This window comes from Trachemys scripta, chromosome 12 (assembly GCF_013100865.1).
Source record: "Trachemys scripta elegans isolate TJP31775 chromosome 12, CAS_Tse_1.0, whole genome shotgun sequence".
Classification (NCBI taxonomy): Eukaryota; Metazoa; Chordata; order Testudines; family Emydidae; genus Trachemys; species Trachemys scripta.
Window position 1 is genome coordinate 37,260,901 of NC_048309.1, and position 12,896 is coordinate 37,273,796.

At 40.5% G+C, this 12,896-nt stretch overlaps 1 protein-coding gene across 1 annotated transcript in view; it reads right to left on the bottom strand.

The window, feature by feature from the left end:
- Positions 1-6,723: 6,723 nt before the first annotated feature.
- LOC117885848 (olfactory receptor 5A1-like) overlaps positions 6,724-12,896 on the bottom strand; it is a 32,399-nt gene continuing 26,226 nt past the window's right edge. Inside the window, exon 3 of the mRNA XM_034787353.1 lies at positions 6,724-6,760. Within this exon, the coding sequence (XP_034643244.1) occupies positions 6,724-6,760 (37 nt within the window). The remainder of the gene's footprint in view (positions 6,761-12,896) is intronic.

Below are 12,896 nucleotides of genomic sequence, written 5' to 3' on the forward strand. Positions count from 1 at the left end.
AACATTTGGACCAGCTCTAAATAAATTGAGTAATTTACTCACCATCATGAATAAGGTTTGTACAGATTTTTGTAGCTGGCAGTTGAGTCATATTTTCATAGCTGATTATGTTATCTCGATGCTCAAATTATACACAGGATAACATGAAAGCAACTAAAGAAACACACATTATGTGGAGGGAGGGTTGAGGTAAATTCAGCTAAAAGAGACCATCATTTAACTCTTGGGCACTAGGTGCAGAGTATGCTCAGTGGTGGGATCCTAGGTGTGAATTCTATTATTAGAAGAGATCAGACTGAGCCCACCCAACTGACTGCATTCAGAGCCACATCAAGAAACGACAAAATTTCCCATCAGATTCAATGGATGATGATGAGCTTTGGGGAACAGAGAGTAGTAAGGAGGAGATGAGGGAGAAGCAAGAAACAACAACAACAATAATAATAATAATAAATTAATAAAATCATGGCATGGCATAGATGATGATTATCTATCATTCTGCTAGGCACTGTGGAAATATGTAACCATATCTTCAGCTGGTGTTAATTAGCATAACTCCATTAGATGAAGACAGAATGATAGATTCATATACCAAGAAATCAGTTGGTATACAGATAGATAGATAGATAGATTAGATAGATGTGAACACATACACAGCCCATGTGCTCAGACTCACACTAAGGTTCTTCGTTCATGTATGGAAAATTCAAATGAAGAAACCAGTGACATGATCTTGCTCCCATTGCAGACTGGAGCACATCGTCCATGGACTTCAATGGGAGAATGACTGGAAGCTTAAGTTAATCATTCATAGCCTAACTTGTTTAAAAAGAGTAGTCCCCTCTCGTAGCTGAAAGCGCTAAATATGTTGAAGGAAGCAAAAGTGTTTATATTTATATTGCTTGTGGGACCTAGTCCCTGAAGGAAATTTCTTACAATATTCCTCAGAGGAAGAACAATACGATTTCAAACTACAACAAAATGAAATTCACTAGATCAATCATTTTATAGGAAGTTGTATAATCATCATCATTATCATCATGGTGTGTGTTTTTAGATGAAAGTCTTAATGTGATTTACTAACCGTTGTATAGTCGAATAAAGGCACTTCAGTGTCTAGAAAAACAGAAACATGAGGAGGAGGAATGACTTGTCCAAAACAATGCAAAGAGTCAGCAACAACACCCAAGGCTCATGACTCCATTCCCTGTTGTTCAGACTGTGTGCCCCACTCTTGTCTCCAAGCCACAATGAGAACCCAGGAGCTCTGACTCCCCGTCCCAACTGCTCTAAACATTAGACCTCACTCCCCTCCCAGAACTGGAAATGGGACCCAGGAGTCCTCATTCTCAGACTTCATTTCCATAACCTTAGAGCCCATTTCCCTCCTAGAAAAACAGATCCAAAGCCCACAGAAGTCAGTGCAACTATTCTCTTTGACTCCAGTAAGTTTGCAGCAGGACCAGAATCAGGATTGGTCCCCAGAAGTGATAGAGTTAACTCTGTGTGGAAGCAAAGTGTTGCTAGGGAATAGTGTGCTGCAGGGAATGGGATGATGGGCTCAGCTGGGAGCACTCTCATTTCTTAGACAGTGCTGACCCCATTACCCCATGGACATAGGGGGCTGTGCTACCAGGAGTGGGGTGGGAAGCTCAGTTTGAAGCACTATTTCCCCTTAGTCAGTGCTGCCTGCAATGCCTGAGCATGGCACTAAGGGGTGCTGAGGGTCAGGGATGGGCCTGGAGGCCTCTATAGGATGTCCTCAGGGTTGATCCCAATGTCCCAGCTCAGCAATAGGGGTTGCTGTACTTCAGGGAACAGGGTGTAAGACTCATTAGGGGACTAACCCCAGTGCTCCAGTGCAAAGAGCTGGGTGGGGCCTCACTTAGGGATGTCACCGAAATATCGGGTCCACCTAGCTGAGAGCCTATAACAGCCAGACAGGGATAAGGAAGAGTTGCTTTATTCTGCAGAAGAAAGGAGAGCTTTGCACCTTAGTACAAAAACTCTGTCTTACACACATTTTTCAGATCCTTTATACATATTCAGACAAAGGCCCTTGCCGTGTTAACACTTGATTGGTGGTTGTCAGACCCGTGCTTTTGCTATCTGGTCAGTGAAAACTGGTTTGGGACCAGCTCCAACTACCTTAAGGCCTTGGAAGGGAAGACACTTGAAAAGTTCAGGCTACTGTGTACTTGAGGTGTCTGCTTCCCCCTAATGGCTGCTGGCTGACATAACGGCTGCTAGCTGTTAAGGGGGGTCACTAGTAACTTTCACAGGGATCACTGTTCTCCCTTGGTCCATGATGAGCCCCTGTGCCTCAGTGTGGCACCAAGTGGCCCTGTGCCACAAGGAGCAGGGTGGGGGTCTTGGCAGTGGAAATGCTCCCATCAGAATCAGTGTTTGCCACAGTGCCCCAGCATGGCACCTGGGGATGCTGTGCTGCAGGGAGAGGGTAGGGTGGCTCAGTAGGGGGCAGTCTCCCCTCGGAGTTAGTGCAGACCCGCAGCAGCCCATCACTATGGTATGGAGTACTGTTTCTGGTGGACATTATATGTTTTGGATGAGCTATAAATGAAAGATCTTTCCTGACCATCTGTGGTCATCAAAGTGTCTGTGGGGCTGTTCACAAGTGCAGGGGTTAGCAGTGGCATGTACATATATACTGAGTGGGGCTCATTCCCTCCAGCAGGGGGTGACAGTCACACACACACACACACAGAGCAGTGTTCATTCTCTCCAGCAGCGGTGACAATCACACACACACAAAACGGACAAGGCTCATTCCCTCCATCTGGGGATGAGAGTCACATGCACACATGCACCCACTGAGCAGTGATTGTTCTCTCCAGCACGGGGTGACAATCACTCTCACACACACAGTTTGTATTTCACATAAGGTCTTCTTTCCTTCCTTTGTTAATCATCTGTTTAACAATGTTGCATTAGATTATATGCTGTGCACCCCATAGGTGCCTGCATTTCAGTGGTCAGTTACAGGGTCTACAAAGTATATTTCTTGTTTACATTCAGTTTCATTCATTGTTAAAGTGTTCTGTGTGCTCACGTTGTCTTGGGTTTCATATTGTCTGATGAAACCCAAGAGAATAGATAGAGGTGAGATAGGGGAGGCCAGACTAGATAATCTAATGTTCCCTTCTGGCCTTAAACTCTGACTCTTTGACAATACTAAATATATCAGTGATATGTGACTGTAAGTGTTTGGGATGAAGCAAGCACAAATATGGTGGAAGTGAATCTTAAAGACAAACAAACACAATCTCTTGAAGCCCCAGAAGAGCAGATACAAAACAGCACCAACTCTGTAGGAAAATGTCATTAGGAGACAGCTAAAGGCCATTGCATCATCCTTGTTGCTCTATGTGAAATGTTTTTTCAGGATCCTAGGATGGATAGGTTCTGTTCCCTCAGATTAATTCTTTGTGTCCTTATTCTCAAAACACTATTTAAACCCTCGGGTCTAATCTACAGCAACATTTGACTCCTGCATCTCCCACTGAAGTCAATGAGACCTCAGCACCTTGAAAATGATCAAGGATCATACGAGATCCAGTCATGTCTCCTACCCTGGTCACACTCACAAGTAGGGCAAAAAGCTCAACAAAACACACAGGGAGATTTTGTTTTAGCCATAGCAATATTTACACTGTTGCGCAGAATTAATGTTCTGGGCAGAATTTCCTTTTTCCCTGCAGAATTTGTGCTCAGAAGTACTGGACAGCACTTAGGCGGACCCCACAGAGCCTATCTCCCTGATTCCCAAATAGAAGACACTGCCGGCATGCTCTGAAGGAAGGAGGCAACATGAAGGAAACACCATACAAATCCGGGACCTAGCACCAGTCTGTTTCTTCCTCTGGATTACTGGGCTCTAAGGGTTGAGGGGGTGCATGTGAGTATCTGGGGGTGCCATGCAACTGGACTCTGGGGGGAGAGGGTCTGGGTATCTGGCCCTGTGTCTGGGCTCTGGGGGGTGGGAGGAGGCAGAGAAATAGGAACTGGGTTGTCATAGGGGTTTAATTAACTCTCTACTCCTGGCTGAATCTTTTCAGTTGTCTGTATTGTTACAGACATAGTTGTTGACTGTTATTTTGAAATAAATTACCAAAATAATTGAAACTGGTATTATTATATAAATGTTATTTTGACAAATAAAGTATGCAGAATTTTAAAATATTGTGCATAGAATTTTTATTTGTTTAGTGTAGAATTCCCCCAGGTGTATATAATGTCGATTACGAAGTAGAGCCACCCCCTTTTTAGTCTTTATCTGATGTTGTCTATTAGTATAAATTATAATTTCTCCTTATCTTTTACTGCCCCCTAGTGCCCATTGCACACTCAAGCTATCCCTTTCACATCCCTCACCCTGTTTTTCACCAAAAGCACATTATAATAGGGCTTCTGTTTTTTCAAAATTTCTTAATTTCATTTTTTGAGGTTTATCTTCAGCAACTTTTTATTTCTTTGCAGATGATCAAAAATGGGGGAATGCAGCTTTCTAGAAGAGATTAAGAAAGCTGTTAGCCAGATGAGTTCAGGGAAAGCTCCTGGAAAAGATGGGATACCAGCAGAGATATATAAAGCAGCAGGTCCAGCAGCACTAGCAGCATTCCACAGCATGATCCTCAACATCTGGGAGGATGAAAACATACCACAGGACCTTCACGATGCTACTATTGTCTCTCTTTTCAAGAACAAAGTCAGCAAAGCAGAATGTGGAAACTATAGAGGCATATCCTTCCTCTCTGTTGGAGGGAAGATCATTGCCCGCATCATCTTGAACCGCCTAATAGCCAGTATTTCCAAGGCAAATCTACCTGAAAGTCAATGTGATTTTTGACGTGGCCGGAGCACAGTCAACATGGTGTTTGCTGTCAGACAAATACAAATGCATTGAACAGAACATGCACCTGTATGCTGTCTTCATAGATCTGACAAAGGCATTTGATACCGTCAACAGAGAAGCCCTTTGGACCATTCTAACATGACTTGGCTGCCCAAGAAAATTTGTCCAGATTATACGCCTTTTTCATGACAGCATAACAAGTGAAGTATTGTCTGATGGAGCCATATCAGCCCCCTTTAACATCACCAATGGCATGAAACAAGGATGTGTTCTTGCTCCTGTCCTATTTAAGCTGTTTTTTGCATGTGTCCTTAACCATGCACTGAAAGATCTGGACCGAGGTATATACTTGAAATACCGGCACGATGGTTCACTTTTTCACCTCCGTCGCCTGAATGCAAAGACTAAGACAGTGCAGAAACTCCTTCTTGAGGCACTCTTCACTGACGACTGTGCCCTCATGGCTCACACTGAAAATGATCTTCAGCACATTGTCAACAAGTTTGCTGAGGCCTCGCAACTTTTCGGACTAACTATCAGCCTCGGAAAGACAGAAGTTCTCCATCAACCTGCACCCAGATCAAATGCTTCTGTCCCGAGTACCTCCATCGATAGCACTCAGCTGAAAGTAGTGGAGAACTTTAAATATCTGGGTAGTGTCATATCCAGTGATGGATCACTGGATAATGAGATCAATGCATGAATATCCAAAGCAAACCAGGCATTTGGCTGTCTGCGTGTCAAAGTTTTAAATCACCACAACATCTGGATGTCAACAAAACTGCTTGTGTACAGAGCTGTTGTTCTTTCATCTCTTTTGTACAGGTGTGAAACATGGACACTATATAGGCATCACATCAAGCAGCTCGAAGCATTTCACATGTGCTGCCTTCGCATCATCATGAAGATCCGCTGGCAAGACAAAGTGCCCAATCTCGAGGTCCTCGAGACAGCCCAGATGACAAGCATCGAAATGATGATCACGAAGTCACAGCTACATTAGACCAGTCATGTCAGCCACACGGATGCCAACAGAATCCCCTGCCAGCTTCTGTATGGTGAGTTCTCCCAGGGCATACGGCATATAGGTCATCCACGGAAACATTACAAGGGCACCATCAAAGCCAATCTACACTACACAGTATCAAACCTAGGGACCTTGAGGACACCGCCAGCGACAGAACACAGTGGCGTGCAACAGTCAGAAATACCTGCATTGCCTTTGAGGAAGACCGCTGTTGGCATCTACAAAAGGCACACGAATGACATCACAGAGCATCAGCAGTGCACAATCCACTGACCGCGAACTTCCCTTGCACCATCTGCAGCAAAATGTGAACTTCTAGAATTGGCTTGTACAGTCACCAGAGTGCATACCATAAGACCAACAACTGATGATCTGCTCAGATTTGTCATCATTGGATTCGATGGACTACCAAGATACAGTAATGAACAGAATATTGTGTGTGCACCAGCAGGACCTATTTAATAGATTTAGTAGATTTCAGAGATTCCAAGGCCAGAAGAGGGCATTGGGATAAATGGTCAATTTTCAGAATGGAGATAGGTAAATAGTGGTGTCTCCCAGTCCTATTCAACATATATATAAATGATCTGGAAAAAGGGATAAACAGTGTGGTGACGAAATTTGCAGATGATTCAAATCTACTCAGGATAGTTAAGTCCAAGGCAGACTACAAAAAACTACAAAAGGATCTCTCAAAATTAGGTGACTGGTCAACAAAATGGCAGATGAAATTCAGTGTTGATAAATGCAAAGTAATGCACATTGGAAAACATCATCCCAACTATACATATAAAATGATGGGGTCTAAATTAGCTGTTACCACTCAAGAAAGAGACCTTGAAGTCATTGTCGATAGTTCTCTGAAAACATCCACTCAATGTGCAGTGGCAGTCAAAAAAGGATGTTGTGAATCATTAAGAAAGGGATAGGAAATAAGACAGAAAATATCATACTGCCTTTATATAAATCCATGGTAAACCCACGACTTGAATACTGCATGCAGATGTGGTTGCCCCATCTCAAAAAAGATATATTGGAATTAGAAAAGGTACAGAAAAGGGCAAGAAAAAATATTAGGGGTATGGAACAGCTTCCATATGAGGAGAGAGTAATAAAACTGACACTTTTAAGCCTGGAAAAGAGACTACTAAGAGGGGATATGATAGAGGTCTATAAAATCATGACTGGTGTGGAGAAAGTAAATAAGGAAGTGTTATTTACTTCTTCTCATAACACAAGAACTAGGGGTCACCCAATGACATAAATAGGCAGCAGGTTCAAAAGAAACAAAAGGAAATATTTCTTCTTAAAAGACACAATCAACATGTGGAACTCTTTGCCAGATGATGTTGTGAAGGCCAAGACTATAACAGGGTTCAAAAAGGAACTAGACAAGTTCATGGAGGATAGGTCCACCAATGTCTACTAGTCAGGATGAGCAGGGATGGTGTCCCTAGCCTGTGTTTGCCAGAAGCTGGGAATGGGCAACAGGGGATGGATCACTTGTTGATTACCTTTTCTGTTCATTCCCTCTGAAGCACCTAGCATTGGCAAATGTCAGAAGACAGGATCCTGGGCTAGATGGACCTTTGCTCCGATCCAATATGGCCATTCTTATTGTGATCACCTAGTCTGACCTCATGTATAACAAAAGCCACAGAACTTCCCCTAAATAATTCCTAGAGCAGGTCTTTTAGGGAAAAAAAATCCAATCTTCATTTAAAAATTGTCAGTGATAGAGAAACCATCACGACCCTTGGTAAATTGTTCCAATGGTTAATTACTCTCACTGTTAAAATGTATGCCTAAATTTGTCTAGCTTCAACTTCCAGCCATTGGATAAGCAGCCCTTATAAATACATTTTCTATGTAGTCTATTATAGACTCCAATCTAGTCACTCAACTTCTTGTTAAGCTAAACAGACTGAGCTCTTTGAGTCTATCACTGTAAAGTAGGGTTTTTAAGCTTTTAATCATTCTTGTAGCTCTTCTTTGAACCCTCTCAAATTTATTAACATCCTTCTGGAATTGTGGACACCAGAAGTGGACAAAATATTGAAGCAGTGGTCAAACCAGTGCCAAATAAAATAACCTCTCTATCTATACTCGAGAAGCCCCAGTTTATGCATCCTAGGATCACATAAGCAATTTTGGCCACAATGTCACATTGGGAGCTCATGTTCAGATGATTATCCACCATTCCCCACCCCAATCTTTTTCAGAGTCACTGCTTTCCAGCATAGAGTCTCCCAGCCAACATTTTTTGTTTACAGGTGTTTACATTTAGCCATATTAAAACATGTATTGTTTGCTTGTGCCCAGGTTCCCAAATCAAACATCCAAAGTAAACTCTGATAGCAAATTATCAAAGTGTGTTGCATACACAGATTGCTTTGTATTAGTAACCTGTTCTATTCCTTATTTAACACTCCCACTTCTTTTTTTTTTTTTTTTTTTTGTCTTCTTCAAACTTTATCAGTGATTATTTTATGTTTTCTTCCAGGTCACTGATAAAAATATTAAATAGCATAAGGTAAATAATAGATCCCTGATGGACATCACTGGAAACAAACCCACTCTATGATAATGCCCTGTTTACAGTTACATTTTGAGACCTATCGGTTAGCCAGTTTTTAATCCATGTTAATTTTATATTGTTCTAGTTTTATTATATCAAAAAGTTTTGTGGTACCAAGTCAATCATCATAGAGAAGTCAAAGTGTATTACTTCCACACTTTTATCTTTATTAACCAAACTTGTAATTTCATCAAAAAATATCAATTTAGCTTGATAGAATCTTTTTTCCACAGTTTTAAGTTGATTGGCATTAATGACATTACTCTACTTTACTTCTTTATTAATGGAGTCCCATATCAGCCACTCCATTATTTTGTCAATATCATCCCGTTTAAACTTTCTAAAGGTTGGCACAACATTGGCTCTCTTTCAGTATTCTGGAACTTCCCCAGTGGGCCAAAACTTATTGAAAATCAATATTAACATTGAATGACCTCCTCAGCCAGCTGTTTTAAAACTTTTGGACGCAAGTTATCAGGACTTGCTCTTTTAGAAATGTAGCAGCAGTTTATCATCCTCCAGAGATACTAGTGGAATGGTAAGAGTGCTATCATCACCATATGATGAGACTACATAATCTGTTTTTCCCCTTTAAAAACAGAACAGACATATTTATTTAACATTTCTGCCTTTTCTGCATAATTATTGATAATTCTACCAACTAGTGTGTAACACATTGGGACACCTAAAAATCATGCCCCCATAATCCACATTATTGCTTCGGTGTAAGCAAGCCCTTAGATACAAGCCAGGGAGCTCAGATATTGCCTATATAAATAAATTGCATAAGGAAAAGAGGTAATGTCAACAAGAACTGAGTAACCATTTCTGGTGTTTTTCTTTTGTTCATTAAATAAACATAATTTTTTACTTTACTATATTTATCTGGTTTTGTATTGGGGACATTTTATTAGTGTTTATCAGTTAAAATCTAAAACCAGAAGCCCTAATTATATAGTATTGCCACCCCTTTCCCATCACTTACTCTCTGCTACCCCCTATGGCCCATTTTATGTATAGCCACTTCTTTCTTAATCCTTACCTTGTATCCCTCATACAAATCAATATACCCTATAGAAACTTGTGTCCCATCTCTCACTTTCTGTGACCACCTTGTGCACATTTAATACCTTTCTCATCACACACTCTGCTGTTGCCTTCCCCCCGTTATTTTATCTCTCACATCTACGGCTATTAAGTGTAATGCCAACATACCCCAGTTGTCAGGATCAAACTTGGGAGCTCTGGAGCTAAATGTATATGCCCCTACTGCATGAGCTAAACACCACATGCTCTTAGCTAAGGCTGTAGAAGACTCATTAATCTCTAAGTGGTATTGGTGCCACTAGATGGGACAGAGCGCCACACCCAGGAGGTGTGTGGGTTACACAAGCACCCATTAAAGACTATAGCTCCATATTCCCATCTCTCACCCTCTGCTTCTCCTAGTGCACGTTATACAGGATAACCACACCTTCCCCACCCTCTGCTGCCCCTAGTTCCCATTATACACTTTAGCTACCCCTTTCTAATTTTTAACCTCTGCTAGCGGCCCTTGTTTACTATAGCCATTCCTTTTCTGGTCCTGTCTCTCTGCTGTTCCCTAGTGCCTGCTATACTATATAGCTCCCTGTTCCCTGTCGTTCACCATCTACTGCCTTCTGCTGCCTATTGTTGATAAACTGAATAGTCAATTGATTGACCACACTTTGGTTCGGTATGAAATATATTCAGGAGATCAAATAAACAATGTCAGTCAGGTTTATTGCTAAAAGTCAATAATAATATAGTGCAGAATTAGTTCCGTGTAGTTCTGAACCTCGCCATCCTTACCTTTGTTTTCAACACAAGCATTCCAGGTACTGGTCTGTGAAGGCACCAAGCTTGTATGAATCAACCTTGATTTTGACAAGTTTCATATCTGCTTGTGCTAAATGCTCAGTTCTACTATTGCAGGGTAGTGTGAGCTGTAGCTTAGCATGAGTGACCAGAACTCTGGGGGGGGGGGGAAACATAGACCAATTCGGCTCTTATAACTGCCAAACATTTATATAATATGGTATGTACTAACGTAACCTGTATGTGCTGGCTAACAGGCCCCAATTGGTTGCTCTGATTATTATATTACCAGGGTGACACCTTTGCTAAAATAGTGAATGAAGCAGACATGAGGGAACTTATGTGGTACATATCCTGTTTTAGCAAATTGTGTAAGTGGCTGTTGAGAGTGTATAGTGGGAAACTGAGTCACATATCCACCCAATATAGGCTTAATCAATTTAGCCTTTATTTAATACAATTTCAGATAGAATTAATGTGACATAAAGTGTGGGCATACATTTATGCAAAACAAGGAATAACAGACAAGACAGAATAGGTAAGTGGGCCCAAGTTTCCACATTCCAGGACACTAAGAAGTCCTTCCTTCCTCAATGGTGGTCATCCTCCCAGGATCTCCTGGTCTGGTCTTTCAGTCTCATTGCTCAGTTTCTGATCTGGCATTTATCCAGCTTTGGGCCCATTTTTATATGTATTCTGATCCTTTTTTCACATTTTTCATTGCTTAATTTTCCTCCAGTCTGCATGCAATACATTATCCATTGGATTTTACATAACCCAGATATTACCCATGCACTAGCCTTAATCACCTAATGTCTTCAATTTTCTTGCTGAATTTACGGTTTCTAAGTCTTGTTGCCATGGGTCACGCTGCTTCCAAGTTTCCTAGAGAAAAGACTTTTGTTTATTACTACATATTTGTATTACTTACTTACATCTTCCAACAGGACACATTACTTACCTTGCCAACAGTATCATTTTAAACAAATCAGCAAATGATATCAGAGAGAAATGAACAGAAATAGCCTCATGCAAGGCAAATCCCTGGCCTGCATATTACCTTATCTATACTTCCTCAATATGCAATGTATTAAAAATATGGCTAGCAAAGCATTTAATCATCAGCAATTCTTTATTTCAATGTTATAGATCAGTTTGTATGTTTCATAAGTATCTTATCCTCCCCATTAATCCATTAAAAGGGGGAGTTTAGAGAGCACACTATTATTATTTAATGTCAACATTTCTTATCTTCTTCAAACACAAATTTGTCAGTTTATTATTATTATTATTTTCCTCAAAATCCAAAACGTTGTACTTTTGTGTAGTCAAATCTTATCCACGTTTTTCCTGATAAAGAAAGTTCTCTGTTTTTTAGGCCTGTGTTTTTATCCAATTTTAATGGGACCCCAACAAGGATATTCTGATGTGGGGCTCCCTAAGTCTCTCCTGTTGAAGCTGGTGAACTGTCACATATTATGTGATACTTGTTGATGAAATTGCTCACTCATCTTTTTTTTTCTAAGTGCAACTTTGTGGGACAGAAAACACTGCCTCAAAATATCTTATCTATTCAATTGTAGAAAAAATAAATATTCATTTTATATCATTTCCTAAAATGTCTTTTTTTATCAAATCCAATGTGCATTGAATTTTATGAAGCATTTCCTTTTGATTTAAATGGGAAATTTAGACCTTATCTACACACAAGTGTTGTACTGCTTTAATTATATTGGCATGGTGCCATTCTCAGAGAGATGAAGCACCTGTGAAGTTCAACATTGAGAGAATGCATGACTTTTCCTGTAAGCTCTCTCATTCCAGGTGATAATATGTGCTTATTGATGTTACAATTCCTCATTCTTCTTCTTCTTCTTCTACTACTACTACTACTACTACTATTACTACTACATCTTTGGGACACAGAACACTGTAGCATATTTGAACTGTAGAAAGGATAAGTGCTTAGTGTACACTATTTCCTCCATGTCTTCTTCTCAGATCCAATCCAATGGCCATTGAAGAAAATGGACACTTTCCCTTTGATTTCAAAGGGAAACTTACTCCTTGTCTGCTTTGGTATACCATCATAGTTAAAACAGTACAACCCCCATCCTGTCTCCAAGTGTGGATGCAGCTATACCAGAATAAATGTGTTTACACTATTAGTGCTATTGCATGCTGGAAGGGGAATAAAGACATGCTGATATAAATTGCCTTTCTACTGGAATAGCTGCATCCACTCTAGAGGTGGTACAGGTATGATTATATAATTAAAAACAGATCTCTAATCAACATAGTTATTCTGGTACTATAATATGATGAAGACCAGACCTTGAAGAGTATTGATTATTGGAGATAGTCAATGGTCTTCTAGCATTTTTAAAGGCATTTGGGCACACAGTAGGATGGGTGCTAGCTGCCAAGATGTTTTTGAAATCCCTTTGTGTACCTCAACACTTATAAAAAAATCTTCTGGTCTTTTTAATAAATTTGAAGTGCTGAAAACTAAACCTCCAAATATGAACCTTCCCAATCCCATCTGTTATAAAGGACCTGGTCCAACACCACTTCATTAT